The sequence below is a fragment of the Physeter macrocephalus genome, unplaced genomic scaffold (genome assembly GCF_002837175.3).
Source record: "Physeter macrocephalus isolate SW-GA unplaced genomic scaffold, ASM283717v5 random_525, whole genome shotgun sequence".
NCBI lineage: Eukaryota > Metazoa > Chordata > Mammalia > Artiodactyla > Physeteridae > Physeter > Physeter macrocephalus.
The window spans coordinates 15,625-30,316 of NW_021145900.1; the positions used below are offsets into that span (position 1 = coordinate 15,625).

Here is a 14,692-nt window from a genome sequence, read left to right on the forward strand (position 1 = left end):
CTTGTACAAGCCTGGTGGAGCTCACCGTGGTGAAGTGGGTGTGGTCTGACCAGGAGCATCAGAAGTCCAATCCGATTGAGTGAGCTCCGTCCCTCCCTCCCCATGATTGGTTAGCTCTCAGTGTTGTGGGGTGGGAAAAGGAAGAGACAGGGGCCGTGGAGAGATGGAGTGGCGAGGAAAGGAAACCAGTCTGGTTCTGCGCAAGCGCAAGTAAGCGACCAGGAGGGGGCGTGAGAGAGTGAAGAGGAGTGTGGAAGCCCTGATGCGCTGGCCAGCGCGAGCTGGGTCGCCAGCCTTGACGCCTGCGCCTTGGCCCTCGGGGCCCGCGCGCGGCGGGCGGGTGCCCGGTGCGCCTGCGCAGTAGGCGGCGGCGGCAGGGGGAGGTGGAGGCCGTGGAGCGGCAGCGGCAGCAGCGGGTCCCGGGACTGAGGCAGCAGCGGGGGCAGCGGCGGGCGGAAGCTGAGGTGACGAAGGCAGCGGCGGCGGCGGCCGTTTCCCTCACGGTGGCGGAGACCAAGGCGGCGGCGGCGGACGGGGAGCGGCCCGGCCCCGGCCCCCTGCTCGTTGGCTGTGGCAGGGCCGCCGTGGGGCCGGCCCGGCTCCCGCCCCCCGCGGCTCCCCCTCCGGCTCCTCCTCCGGGGAGACGCCGGGGACCTGGCCCGGCCCGTACTCAGAGCGCTGCTGCAGCCGCCGCCGGGGGAGTCGGAGGCGGTGGCGGCGCCATGGGCGGCCTGGCCTCTGGGGGGGATGTGGAGCCGGGACTGCCGGTCGAGGTGCGCGGCTCCAACGGGGCCTTCTACAAGGTGAGGCGGCGCGCCGGCCGGGGACGCGGTCTTCAGCCCCCTCCCTCTAGCCAGAGCAGGGAAGAGTGGGGCGGGATCGACATTCTGGAGCTAAGCCCTGACCCTTAGAACCTTAGACCCACGCTCCCACCCGCGGCCCTCCTGGGGGAAGACCTCTAGAAGTTAACCCCTTCCTCTTACGTTTGGTCCCTGTATTACACCTGCTTTTACCCGCATCTCCGGGATTGAGCATCAGGGCATTATTGTACTTGGTTTAGCTTCCCCCCCCCAACCCCCCAGAAGAGACCCCATTTACCCAGCGTCTCGTTGACTTTTCCTGTCTCTAGTAGAAGACCTACCTTGGATCTGAATCACGTCTTCCCCACAGTCCAAGCACATGGAGAATTCTCTTTATTCTCCCCTAGTACCCCCTTGGGAAGGCCGTCCCATATTAGATCTTTTCATCTTCCTCGGAGAGGCCTCTGCTTACTGGCTCTGGAAGACTCACCCCACTTTCATCTTATATTTCTGTTCCCACCCCAAGGAGAAACGGTCAGAATCTGTTTATGACATTTAGTATCTTTGACCTCAGGAACTCTGGGCTGTACCAGTCTAGTTGCCTCATAGCCATAAGGTGGCATCTTTTCTCAAGTCTCTCGCCCCACCCCTTTATTCCAAGACGAGCTGGTTTACTGTTCTACCCAGGGATGGTTTTGTATTTGTCATCTCACTTTGACCTCATACATTTAGATCATTCGTACAGTTTCTTCATCTTGAGGAGTGTAAGCTTCATATCCCTGATCTCTAAAAGGGGGTCTCACAAGGATTTCCTCTGTTTATCTTCTTAAGGATTTCCACTTCTAGAAGACTTTTGGCCAACTCGCCCAGTTTGGGAATCCACTAGCCTTTTTTTTTAAAGGAGAAGGAGACTATCTTTAAAAGATCCTTGTTTACTTCAGCTCCCCCGTTGTCCAGGATTGGGTTTTTTAGAACTCCTTTTATTACCACCTTTTAAATCTGTTCTGAATCATATTTTTTAGGACATTTTTTTCCCATTTAGGTTAAGCCAGAGGGAGACCCCTCTTGTCTCTCAGGAATTTTTCTTTATGTGACTGTTGTTATTTTGAACCTCTTTGGACTTTATGCCTGGAATTGTCTCAGAGACTTTCCTGATTCCTGTCTTCTCTCATTTTACCCTGAGGAGCAAGAGCAGAGTTATCTTATCATAACATTACTTGTGAGGAGAAGAACCCCCTTTCCTTCACTTCCCCTCAATCCTTTCCTCCCATAATAGACCTCTCCACCTTCGTGCCCTTGGAAATGACTTTCTCGAACTCCTTCCCTGTGAAGTCATATCTTGCTATAACTGGAAAGGGTCTCATATTTGCCCTTGGAGTAGGTTTCTGCCCCACCTTCGATTGATAAGTTCAGTGTAGTCATTTTTGACCCATTCTAAATGCCTATTCATTTCTGCCTTACTTCCCTCACCAGATTTCTTTATATTCTTCAGTGCCTGTGGGTACCCACATCTATCTTAACTTAACCTCTCAATATAAGTCTTTAGCTTTTTTTCCTGATATTTCTGTGTAATCCCCAGAAACTACCTATTCCATTACCCAGCTGAGACGGAAGAAGGAAGCTCCCAGCTGATCCCTTCTGTCATTTTTTTCCTGCATACTTTCCTAACTCATGGGACTTTTTCTTCTAGCCTGCCTCCATAGCATTTCTGTTTTCTTTGGCAAAGTCTCTTAATTCCTTTCTGATTCTGATAGAGTGCATTTGTCTCTTATATCCTTTTCCCCAAAACTTGCATTACCTTTGTTGAAATACCCTTCCTCATAAGATTTTAGCCTCATTTCCCACAGTATTTTGTCCTTCAACTGGGTCCTTCCCATCCCTAAGAAAAGTGATTCTTAAAACTGAGCCTGAGATCAAGATATGATGTTTGCTTTTTTCTAGGAAGCATGGGAGTCAGACACAGCTGGGAAAGATTGGTGTCCAGTTCAAATTAACTGTGTGAGACTGCTGGGAAGGGACATGTTTCCCTTTCCACATATAAGTGTCCAACAGAAAATGTGTCTCTGAATCTTTCTCTTTTCTCCTGTGGGCTGTGGCCGTGATAGACTTGATTGAGTGAATTGGGGCTAGGATGCTTTGAATCAGAGAATAGAGTTTGGACTTGAGCTGAAAGCCAGGTAATGTGGATTTTGTGTCCTGGCCACTTTAGCATTTTCTGCCCCATGCCTCAGTTGAAAACAACAGTAAATCCTTAAATTCAGACTAATCTTCCTTCAACGTTCAGTGCCATATAGATACTTACCCAATCTGTCCTTGCTGCTGATTTAATATTCATGACTCAGCAAACTTCAGTGTGGTTCAAGGAGTGTTTACATTGCTTCTAGAACTATAAATTTGGGAAGGTTCCTTTCATCCCTCTCAGAATTGGGTCCTAGTGTTGTTGATCTTCTTCCAGGATAGAACTGCAAATGTCAGATCTGGGATCTAAGTTATCTTTTAGCTATCCCATCAGCTCTTCCTTTTCTGTCAGAACTTAATGTGTTTTGTTCTTTAAGCGGTGCTCTCCCAGATCTGTTCACCTTCCAGGGCACAGTCATCCAACTTTCCAGACCTTACCTGGATATCCCAATTCCAATTCCTTTGTTAAGGAATATGGCATCCTCACCTTCAACACGTGATTTTTATCCAGACCCTTCCTGATTTTCTTCTAGAACTCCCTCCTTTATTTTGAGAACCCAGGACTAGAAGATAGGTTGAAGGTGGGACCTAATTTTGTATCTTATAATTTGAGGAAAGTGAAGTACTTAGGAACCTAGGGCTCTCACTTCCTCTGTCCAGTCCTAGGCTGTATAAACCAAAGCTCCGAATGCCCTGGCCATTGAATTGAATTGAGTTATCCTTTGGATCTAGGTAGCCTTCTAGAGATTCACTCAACTGCTCTTGCCCTCCTCTGCTTATCATCTCAATGAGCATGGATGGAGCAGAGCTAGGAGCTCACTTTATACCACTGGTATTTTTGGAGGAAAAAAACTGGGGTAATGTGGGTGGAATTAAGGAGCAGAGACTGACTTGGAATATGAAGTTCAGGAGAAAGCTTGTTTTGGAGAATCTTTGAAGGAAAAAGACCCTAGAAGTATAAGAATGAGTGACAGCGTTTAGTTGAACTGCTGAGTTATGTGAGGGAAAACTGCATTCTGAGCTTTGCATTTCTGCCTTGGGATCATGGTAGCTGGAAAAACCAGGGTAATGTTGCTACCTCTGCCTGAGGGCCAACCCTGACATGTTGGAGGAGAATTGGATTAGAGCTTTAGACATATCCTTTGTGAATGAGTGTATCTAGGAGTGGGGATCTCTTCACAAAAGAGGCAGGCAAGTGATTCTCTTCCACTATGTTTTATCTCATCCCCGAAATGTTTTGAAAATAGCTAACTCTCTCTTGACAAACTGTTTCTAAAGCTTAGAGATAGACATTTTGGATAAAGAATTGGATAAAGTCAGCTGAAGAGCCTAGATGAAATGTTTAGAGAAATCCTTATAAAGGAAAAAAAGAGGAGGACACTTAAAAAGGAGCTAAGGAGGGCTTCCCTGGTGGCGCAGTGGTTGAGAGTCCGCCTGCCGATGCAGGGGACAAGGGTTCGTGCCCCGGTCCGGAAGATCCCACATGCCGCAGAGCGGCTGGGCCCGTGAGCCATGGCCGCTGAGCCTGCGCGTCCGGAGCCTGTGCTCCGCAACGGGAGAGGCCACAGCAGTGAGAGGCCCGCGTACTGCAAAAAAAAAAAAAAAAAGCTAAGGAAAAAAGAAGAAAAAGAAAAAAGGAGCTAAGGGAAGAACCCAAAAGGGAAGAGAGGGATTCGGGCAAATAGAAGATGTGAGTGGAGAAGAGTAGGAATGGGTATTGATGGAGCTGAATGAAGAGTGGAAAAAATATTACCGAAGAAGGGAATGGCAGAGAAGGCTAAAGCATGGGTAAGTAAGAGGCTAGGCAGTACCAGGAGTACTAATGCCTTGGGCAGAAGTAAGGCTCCATAACAAGATCCTTTCCCGAAAGAAGAGAAAGATGGCTGGTATCAAGAGTGAAATTTTAGGTTTAGATTTAAGGAAAAAACAGTGTATTAAGTGTTTATGATTGATCAGTTCTCTGAGGTGGGAGTGACACAAGTGTACATTTTTGGTGTTTTTTCTTCTAAGCTCATATTTTGTTCTTACCTGCAAAGCTCAGGAATAGTTCTTCTTATATTAGCTTTTTGAAACCCCTAATTAAAAAAAAAAATCTAGTGAGGCATAATTGACATACAATGAAGTACACCTATTTAAAGCATACAATTTGTTAAGTTTTGACATATATATAAAATAAACCATCGCCACAATTTCTATCAATCCCAAAAGTCTTCCACCAACCACCAATGCCTTTTGTCATTATACATTAGTTTGCATTTTCTGATTTTTTTTTTTTTTTTTTTTTTTTTTTTTTTTGCGGTACATGGGCCTCTCACTGTTATGGCCTCTCCCGTTGCGGAGCACAGGCTCTGGACGCGCAGGCTCAGCGGCCATGGCTCACGGGCCCAGCCGCTCCGCAGCACGTGGGATCTTCCCAGACCGGGGCACGAACCTGTGTCCCCTGCATCGGCAGGCGGACTCTCAACCACTGTGCCACCAGGGAAGCCCCATTTTCTGATTTTTAACAGAAGGGAAAAGGCAATTCAGTAGAGAAAGGATAGTCTTTCAATACATTGAGCTCAAAGAACTGCATATTCATAGGTTAAAAATGAAGTTTGATTGTATCTGGCACCATATACAGAATTTAACTCAAAATGGATCATTGACCTATATGTAAAATAAAAACTATAAAACTCTAGACAAGGACATTAGGTAAAGATTTCTTAGATATAAAACCAAAAGCTCAGATACAAAAGAACAAGTTGAAAAATTGGACTTTATCAAAATTAGCAATCCCTAGTTTTGAGTATGTGAAAAACGGGAGAGAAGGTACGAAAATTGGGAGCACAGGATTGAACACATAGCTTTGGCTTCCTCAATGAAGACATAGAAAATAGGAGGTGGGGAATTCCCTGGCAGTCCAGTGGTTAGGGCTCAGAGCTTTCACTGCCTTGGCCAAAAAAAGAGAGAGAGAAAATAGGAGGTAGACCAGCGATTCCAGCTATTCAGTCATCCCTGTTCCTCTCACTTGTCATCATCTCAAGTTTGGGGTCTTCTACAAATTTTATTACTCTTTTCAAATTCTTAGCAGTGTCCTAGTCTAGCATTTAGAAATCTCACATCTTTTATTTATTTATTGGGCCGCACCGCTCAGCTTGCAGGATTGCAGGATCGTAGTTCCTGACCAGGGGTTGAACCCTGGCCCACGGCAGTGAAAGTCCTAACCATTGGACCATCAGGGAATTCCCTCACATCTTTTAAATCCTAATTTTTCCTTCCGTAAATTGTGTTTGTTTTGAATTTCTCCAGTGTTCTGATTATTTTCTTACGACCCAGGCATCAAGGCACCAAGTTCGCTCAGGCCTCTTGCTGTATTAGGAGCTAGACCCTTTCTCTCTTGGCAGATCCTGATGTCCTCTAGGTGTTCCAGGACAACCTCACACTGTCTCATGGGATATTCTTAGCTTTGCTGAATGTTGTTGGTATTTTAATTGAACTCTGGCAAGCTGCTTAGCACTGCATGAGGCAGACAGATAGGGAGGCCTCTGTGGGAGCCGTAGGAGACCACTAGTTTTCCGGCTGTTCTGATGCCGGTGATGTTTCTCCAATCTATTTAATTTCTGTCTCATCTTATTTCTGGATTTTGCAACATTTTTTTCCCTGCCAATATTGTTTCCTTTCTTGCTACCTCAACAATCGTATTCCTTCACCAATACAGCTTTTTCTAGCCCTGTTTTTAGATTGCTTGTGTCCCCATCTAAAACTCTAGTTTAAAAAAAAAGAAAAAAAAAAGGAGTTTCCTGGTGGCCCAGTGGTTAGGACTCATGGCTTTCACTGCTGTGGCCCCGGGTTCAGTCCCTGTTTGGGGAACTGAGATCCCGCAAGCCACAAGGCACGGGCAGAAAAAAAAAGAAGAAATGGAAACAAAAAAACTAGTTTAAGGCCCTCTAAAACTGTCTGTTCCCTTGATGGCTGAGGTGGTGGTTGATTGTCTTTTTTTTTTTTTTTTTTTTTTTTTTTTACTTCTAAAATCCATTCTAGGGCTTTGTGAAGGATGTCCATGAAGACTCTGTCACCATCTTCTTTGAAAACAAGTAAGACCTTGGGAATAGAGAATCCAGCATACTAGGTCCTAGAAGGAGAGTGGAGAAGAGGGGGTGGCTGAGTCCCATGAGGCATTTATAATAGGTGGGGGAGAGCCAAGGGTTTGGGTGGGCAACTTATATGGATTCCAGGAGAGGAAATGGTGAGAGTGGGGGGTCATTTGACTCCGTATTTAGATTCTAGCAAGAGATGGAAGGCACCACTATGGAGCAGGGCCTGGAGTTTAGCTTCTAATCACCAGGGAAGGTGGAAAATGCCCAGTGGAGGAAGTAACCTCTTCCTGAAGAAACGGGCAACCACACTAGCCTGAATAGCTTTCATATCACTGTTTTCCCTTGCAGCTGGCAGAGTGAGAGACAAATTCCTTTTGGGGATGTCCGGCTACCACCTCCAGCTGACTATAATAAGGAAATCACAGAAGGGGATGAAGTGGAGGTAAGGGCCTTGGAGTCTGCCTTTTCTAAATGTCCCTTTTCCCAGGATTCTGCATCTCCCTTACCCTGATACCAGTACCTTGGCTCCTCACAGGTTGGTTCACGGTCCTTCCTCCATCCAGCTAGGCAGCCTGTGGAAGAGTGAAATGCAGCAGTTTTCTGTCCATCATTGCTGTGATCAGTCAAGCTCTCAGGGAGCTTCCTGTTTTCAGGGGATTCACTTTTCTTCCATTTATGATAACAGCATCTAAAATCCAGTGTACTCTGATTTTAATTAGCAGCTCCTTCCTCTAGATTCCTTTATCTTAGTTTAGGATGCCTCCCAAATGTCTTAATGCTCATTCCATTCTTGATGTTTTTGGATGGTCCTCAATAATCTTTTATTTTCAACTTCTCTTCAGGTTTATTCTCGAGCCAATGAGCAAGAACCTTGTGGCTGGTGGCTGGCCCGGGTGCGGATGATGAAGGGAGATGTGAGTGATTGTCAAGGCCTTTGGAGAACTGCTGAAACACATATTTTAGTCAGAGAAAGGTGGGAGATAGAAACTCAGGTCATCCACAGCTTCTCCTTTCTTTCCTTCTGCCAGTTCTATGTCATTGAATATGCTGCCTGTGATGCCACTTACAATGAGATTGTCACCCTGGAACGGCTTCGGCCAGTTAATCCCAATCCCCTTGCAACCAAAGGCAGCTTCTTCAAGGTTACCATGGCCGTTCCTGAGGATCTGAGAGAGGCGTGAGTGTTTGGGATGTCGGGAGTGAGAGGCCCTCTTTATGGTCCTCATCTCTGCCCTTGTTTGTCCCAGCCCCCGCTCCCAGTTTCAGTGTTCTGTGTTCCCTAGGCCCTCTAGAGCCCCTTTTGCTCCCAGTTCCTCTGTTTCCTCTTCCTATTTTACTGCAGTCCTTATTTTTCTCAGTCCCTCTCTCTCTCCCCTTCAACTGTACTCTACACTCTGCCCTCTGAGCACTGTTCTCTTTCTCTGCAGCTGCTCCAATGAAAACGTCCATAAAGAGTTCAAGAAAGCATTGGGAGCAAACTGCATCTTTCTCAACATCACAAATAGTGAGCTTTTCATTCTGGTGAGTTTATTCTGCCTGAATTTCACCTAAGCCCTTTTCCCCTTTTAACTCCTTTGCAAGAAGAGAAGAGCTAAAATGTGCTTATATTTATTTGTCAGAGAGGACTTTATTGCTCCTGACCTCTGTGGACCCAGGTTAGCCCTACCTTTCCTTAGTCTTTCTCATGTATGACCTTTATTTTTTTTTCAACCTGACCATCATATTGCAGTCTGGGCTGGGTACCCTTCCTTGCATATTTGGACTCTCAAAAACAGACAGTATGATTCTCACCTGCGCTTGCTATTTAAAATCACTTCCCTTAAGCACCCAGTTAGTAGGCCCTTGTGAGACTGAAAATGATTTTTCCTGTTCCTCAACTTTGTTTCTTAACTCCCACCCTTTTCCAGAGACTCAGGCATCCTGATTCCCAGTTCCTGGCTCTCCTCTAAAATGTAGTCAGTCAGTTTTAATGACTTTTCCATTGGTTTCTTTGCAGTCAACCACAGAAGCCCCTGTGAAGCGAGCATCCCTGCTGGGTGATATGCATTTCCGAAGCCTGCGCACCAAACTGCTACTCATGTCCCGCAATGAAGAAGCTACCAAGCACCTCGAGGTAAGTTTTGACTTCAGTTTTTACTGCTGATTGGTATTGTCCTTCTCCCCTCCCACCCCATCCTCCACCCATGCTCTTGTGACCAGACATTAAGGTCTTTCTGGGCCATTAAACCTGGGTCTGCTATTTTATCTCAGACTCCTCCAGATGGCAGAGCTCCATCATGTTTTAGTACAAGCTTTTTTTCTTTTTTTCTTTTTTTTTTTTTAAGCTATGGGACCCTTTGATCAAGTGAAATTTTACTTGAAAGCACAATGCATAAAACAGATCAATCAGAACAGGTCTGTCTAAAAGTGCAAGAGGTTGTGGCTCTTACCTCCACTGGCTGCCCCCAAATTACCTCTGAGAACCAGACTGCTTTGTGGGATATGTTTGGGAACCATTTGTACACTGGAAAGACCACTGGACTTGGAATCAATCCTAAGTCTTGCTTTGTCAAATAATTTTATTTCAATGAGCTTTTTCTTCTTTAGCTGTGACAATGAGGTAGTTGAATGTGAGTGTTTCTACGAGGTCTTTTTGTGTTCTGACATCTTATGATGGTCAGATTCCCTTAGAAATTATACCATCCTAAATGAGGATGGTATATATACACGTGCTTGCACGCACGTGTATGTGTGTATTTGAACATCTGTTTCCTTTTTATCAAGTGAACTGATCTTTTCGGGAGCCTGTGCAAATTCTGGACCATGGTAATCTTTACTTCTCCAGGGATGCTACTCAGGGCACTGCCAGAACCTTTCCCTTTTCCTGCCTTTGTACTCAGGTATCCCTCTAAGGACTGGTTGAGAAATGAAGTGGTAGCATGGTGTACCGTAACCTCTTTTTATGCTTTTCTCAACCTCTTGCTGTCTGTTCAACTTTTCTGTTTTTTGTTGTTTTTTTTTTGTGGTACGCTGGCCTCCCACTGTTGTGGACTCTCCTGTCACGGAGCACAGGCTCCAGACGCACAGGCTCAGTGGCCATGGCTCATGGGCCCAGCCGCTCCGCGGCATGTGGGATCTTCCCAGACCGGGGCACGAACCTGTGTCCCCTGCATCGGCAGGCGGACTCCCAACCACTGCACCACCAGGGAAGCCCTCAACTTTTCAGGTTTTATTTTGGGGGTTGATATTGGTTTGGTTAAGGTAAATAGTTCCTTACACTTGCATTTACCTTGTGAAAAGTGCTTTCTTTCATATCAACTTTATTTAATCCTCTTGTTAGTCTGGGAATAGGGTAGGTCAGGTGTAATCATTTAGCAGATGACAGAACAGAGGCACAGAGAGTATGTTTTGTTTGGGATCACACAACCAGATAGCGTTAGAGCCAAATCCGGATCTTTGATGGATCTCAGCCCAGATTCGGCCATCATTACGTCCCTTCCCCACCAGCCATTGGTATTTGGAAGGTAGGAGTGGAATGAAAAGTTCCTGAATTCTTCACAGGTTCTGGTGGTCAGTGGACTCCCAGGTAGTTCTGGCTTTCCTTCATACAATCTTTTCTCATTTAAGTTATGCAAAGCATCAGGTATCTGGGACAGGTGTTCTGAGATTTCTCCATGATTTCTATAGTCCAGTGGTCCAGTGCCTTTTTTTTTTTTTTTTCAGACAAGTAAGCAGCTGGCGGCAGCTTTCCAAGAGGAGTTCACAGTGCGAGAGGACCTGATGGGTCTAGCAATTGGGACTCATGGTGCCAACATCCAGCAGGCCCGAAAAGTACCTGGGGTGACTGCCATTGAATTGGGTGAAGAGACCTGCACTTTCCGCATCTATGGGGAGGTCAGCAAAAGATACCTGTTGTCTAGGTCCCTTAGGGGATAGAGAGAAGAGAGTGTGAAATAGAAAGGAAACCTGTCATGTTGACCTCCCTCCCTGACTTCGTTGGCAGCACATTTTCCCAAAGACAGAGAGTGGCAGGAAGATGACTGTTTGAGATCCAGGTCCTCTGTTTTATTAATGACTCCCCACTCCTCTTCTCTTAGACTCCCGAGGCGTGCCGACAGGCCCGGAGCTACCTTGAGTTTTCTGAGGACTCCGTGCAAGTGCCCAGGAACCTGGTTGGTGAGTTAGGGATGTGTATGTGTATAAGAGAATACAGTTGGGGACCAGATGTGAGATGCTCTAAAGTGATTCTGGCTTGCCACCTCCCTGTGAACTTCCAGTTTCACAAGGACAGAACAAACAGTCTGTAATAGGAGTGACAAAAATGGAGAACAGATTTCTAGGGATTGTGATATTTTGTCCTGTGAAAACACACCAGAAGCTTAGAAGCAAGAGAATCATTAAACAGAATCCTTATAAAGCAGCTGGAAGACTGTTTATCTTGTCTGTTTTTATTCTTCTTTCTTTCCTTTTTTTTTTTTTTTTTTTCCTTTCCTTTGAAAAAAAAAAAAGGCCTAATTCCTCCTTTACCCATTCAGGCAAAGTGATTGGAAAGAACGGGAAAGTGATCCAGGAGATTGTGGATAAATCTGGTGTGGTGAGGGTTCGAGTAGAAGGTGATAATGACAAGAAGAACCCCAGGGAGGAGGTATGGGGCAGCTGACACCTAGAGATTGGTTGCCAGAAGTACATGGGATTATTCTCCAAGCCATTCCCTTGAGAGATGGGATTTCTAGGGGTTGGGGCATGATAACTTTGGTTTTTCCTAGTAGCTGTAGAGCCCAGAAAGATCCCATTTGGGTGGGCTTCTGTAGGAGTCAGGGTGGACTTAATACTTCATTTGAGTCTCTAATCCATCTGTCCTTTCCTCTGCTCTCCAGGGAATGGTTCCCTTCATATTTGTTGGCACCCGAGAGAATATCAGCAATGCTCAGGCTCTGCTGGAATATCACCTCTCCTACCTGCAGGTACCCAAGCCAGAAGCCTGGGAGAGGAGAGCTCCACGTGTACAAGGGGACTAAGGATGCTGGTGGATGAAGTTAAAAGTGGTGGTTCCCAGTTTGTGTCTCTGAGTAGAATAGAAACCATTAGGTGGAAAATTGGGGCTGTGGAGTTGGAACCCAGAATTTTCCCTATTTTAAACCTTCTTGCATTCCTGAGAGTTCAGATCCATAGGGACAGTCAGGGCAGAGAAGCAGGAAAAAGAGACTGTTCATTGATCTTATACTTATTCCTCCTTCCTTGTTTTTCTCCATCTTCTCCCCAACCAGGAGGTGGAGCAGCTTCGCTTGGAGAGGTTGCAAATTGATGAACAGCTTCGGCAGATTGGGCTGGGCTTTCGCCCTCCTGGGAGTGGGCGGGGCAGCGGTGGCAGTGACAAGGCTGGATACACCACCGATGAGAGCTCCTCCTCCTCCCTCCACACCACGCGAACCTATGGGGGCAGCTATGGGGGCCGGGGCCGGGGCCGGAGGACAGGCGGTCCTGCCTGTGGTGAGAGGGAGGCGAGCAGTGGTGGCGTGTGTGGGAGGCAGAAGTCTGGGTGCAAGTTTGAGGAAAGGGTGATGGAGAAGATGAAGAAGTGGTTGGCTGGGGGACTTAGGAGTGAGAGGGAGAGTCTTCCAGCCTGGGGGCTGGGTTGGATCCTGGGGTAGGGTGAGTGACCCTGTTTGAACCCTACTGTGTTCTTCAGGCCCCATCTCAGACCTATCCACAGCTTCTGAGACTGAGTCAGAGAAGAGGGAAGAGCCCAACCGAGCTGGGCCTGGTGACCGGGATCCCCCGACCCGGGGGGAAGAAAGTCGGAGGCGGCCGACTGGGGGCCGGGGTAGGGGACCCCCACCTGCCCCCCGGCCCACCTCAAGATACAACTCTTCATCAATTAGCTCAGGTACCAGAAGCAGACAGCTAGGTTCACGAATGTGGGCCAAAAGGAAAGATGATGGACACCTGACTCCCAACTCCTCTTTTTCCTCTAACCAGTGCTGAAGGACCCAGACAGTAATCCCTACAGCCTACTGGACACATCCGAACCAGAGCCTCCAGTTGATTCAGAGCCTGGGGAACCCCCCCCAGCAAGTGCCAGGCGCCGCCGCTCCCGCCGCCGTCGCACTGATGAAGACAGGACTGTCATGGATGGAGGCCTGGAATCTGATGGGCCCAGCATGACAGAGAATGGCCTGGGTAAGGGGTGTACCTGGATCTGAAAAATCAGAACTGGGCAAGAATTGAGGGATGGGAGATGGATGCACAACTCTCATTTTCCCCTGCCCCACAGAAGATGAGTCAAGACCCCAGCGTCGTAATCGGAGCCGCCGCCGCCGTAACCGTGGTAACCGGACTGATGGTTCGATCAGTGGAGACCGTCAGCCAGGTCAGCTCACACAGGATGTCAGCAGACTTCCTCAGAGACCAGGATGCCTCCTATCCTGTGAAAGCTAGGGGTTGGGGTTCAGTGGGTGTCTAGGAGCTGGGTACCTGGGTTCCTTCTGAAACTTTTGGTCCTTTGCCTTCCCCAGTGACTGTGGCTGACTATATCTCCCGAGCAAAGTCTCAGAGCCGCCAGCGGCCACCCCTGGAACACACTAAACCTTCAGAGGATTCTCTTTCAGGACAGAAGGTAGGCAAGCAAGATATAGTTTACCCCACCTCCTTTTTTGTTGTTCTGGGGTAGGGGGCACAAGAAAACTCCAAAAGAAATCTCATTAAATTGCAGAGAAGGCATGTCTGATGGAGTTTAGACTGCATTTAGAATAGTGAAAAGTTTGAATAGAAGAGAATTTGGTTCATATTTTCTGGATCCCAGTAAAAATGACTACAGGGGACCAACCCTGGAGATGCCTGGAGCATTTAGATGGTAGGGAATGGCATTACCTGAATTTCTACTGACCTTTTTCTTTCCTTCCTCTCCATTTTCTTTCCCACTCCCCCCTCAGGGTGACTCTGTCAGCAAGCTTCCTAAGGGCCCCTCAGAGAATGGGGAGCTCTCTGCCCCCCTGGAGTTGGGTAGTTTGGTGAATGGGGTTTCATAAACCCTCCAGCCCGCATCCCTCCCTTCTCCATCTCGCTTGCTGCCCAACACCGTGGCCCTCACAGGCCCAACTGACCTGCGCTGGAGCTGCTCTTATCTAGGGGGGCGGGGGGTGGCACAGCAGCTTGGGTCCCCCCCCCCAGCCTCCAGGAGCTAGTGGAGGGGTGTGTAACAGGGTCATACCCCCCTCCCTCTTGTCCACCCTACCCCCAGGGTGAGGGGAGCCTCTCTCCTTCCCCATCAGACTGGATGTGCCTTTATCCTCTAATGCCCCAATCTCTCTCTGAACACCCCCATTCTCCGCCTGTTGGTGCGGGGTGCTCCTTGACCCACCCAGATTGGACAGTTCAGGGGGGCTCCCCTGCTATCCCTCCTCCCGTCCTGTACCCCCCATTTTTGGGGCCTCATCACTGTGGAAGACGGGGATAGTAAGGGTATAAGTGGGTGGGAGGCATGGGGAAGGTTTTGGAGTAGAACCAGGGGTGTGTATGAAGGGGGGTGACAAGGTCCCCCAGGGGAGGGGGGACCAACCTTGTCTGGTGGATGAGAAGGCGTATTTATTTTTCACTGTACAGTATTTAAAAAGAGAATAAAAAAATCCAAATGGCCCTCTGGTTCCTGCACCTTCCTTA

General features: G+C 47.7%; 1 protein-coding gene across 2 annotated transcripts; it reads left to right on the forward strand.

Moving 5' to 3' along the window:
• The first annotated feature begins 356 nt into the window (after window positions 1–356).
• FXR2 (FMR1 autosomal homolog 2) lies at window positions 357–14,668 on the forward strand. 2 transcript variants are annotated; one of them, XM_007100640.4, is made up of 17 exons: window positions 357–803; window positions 6,999–7,051; window positions 7,403–7,496; window positions 7,897–7,968; window positions 8,083–8,231; window positions 8,482–8,575; window positions 9,051–9,167; window positions 10,757–10,927; window positions 11,131–11,209; window positions 11,569–11,678; window positions 11,911–11,997; window positions 12,301–12,523; window positions 12,723–12,920; window positions 13,013–13,213; window positions 13,308–13,403; window positions 13,549–13,649; window positions 13,966–14,668. In XM_007100640.4, the coding sequence occupies exons 1-17, from the start codon at window positions 723–725 to the stop codon at window positions 14,059–14,061; spliced, it is 2,022 nt and encodes a 673-aa protein (XP_007100702.1). In that variant the 5' UTR covers window positions 357–722; the 3' UTR covers window positions 14,062–14,668. The 2 variants fall into 2 exon arrangements, with proteins under 2 accessions (XP_007100702.1, XP_028341730.1); XM_028485929.2 differs by lacking the exon at window positions 357–803 and adding an exon at window positions 4,728–4,766.
• The last annotated feature ends 24 nt before the right edge of the window (window positions 14,669–14,692 follow it).

Excerpts from the sequence above, each read along its gene's own strand:
- FXR2 (XM_007100640.4), top strand. The coding sequence starts at position 723 with ATGGGCGGCCTGGCCTCTGGGGGGGATGTGGAGCCGGGACTGCCGGTC. Across the intron at positions 804-6,998 it reads CCAACGGGGCCTTCTACAAG|GGCTTTGTGAAGGATGTCCA; the intron begins GTGAGGCGGCGC and ends AATCCATTCTAG. Across the intron at positions 12,921-13,012 it reads CTCTTCATCAATTAGCTCAG|TGCTGAAGGACCCAGACAGT; the intron begins GTACCAGAAGCA and ends TCCTCTAACCAG.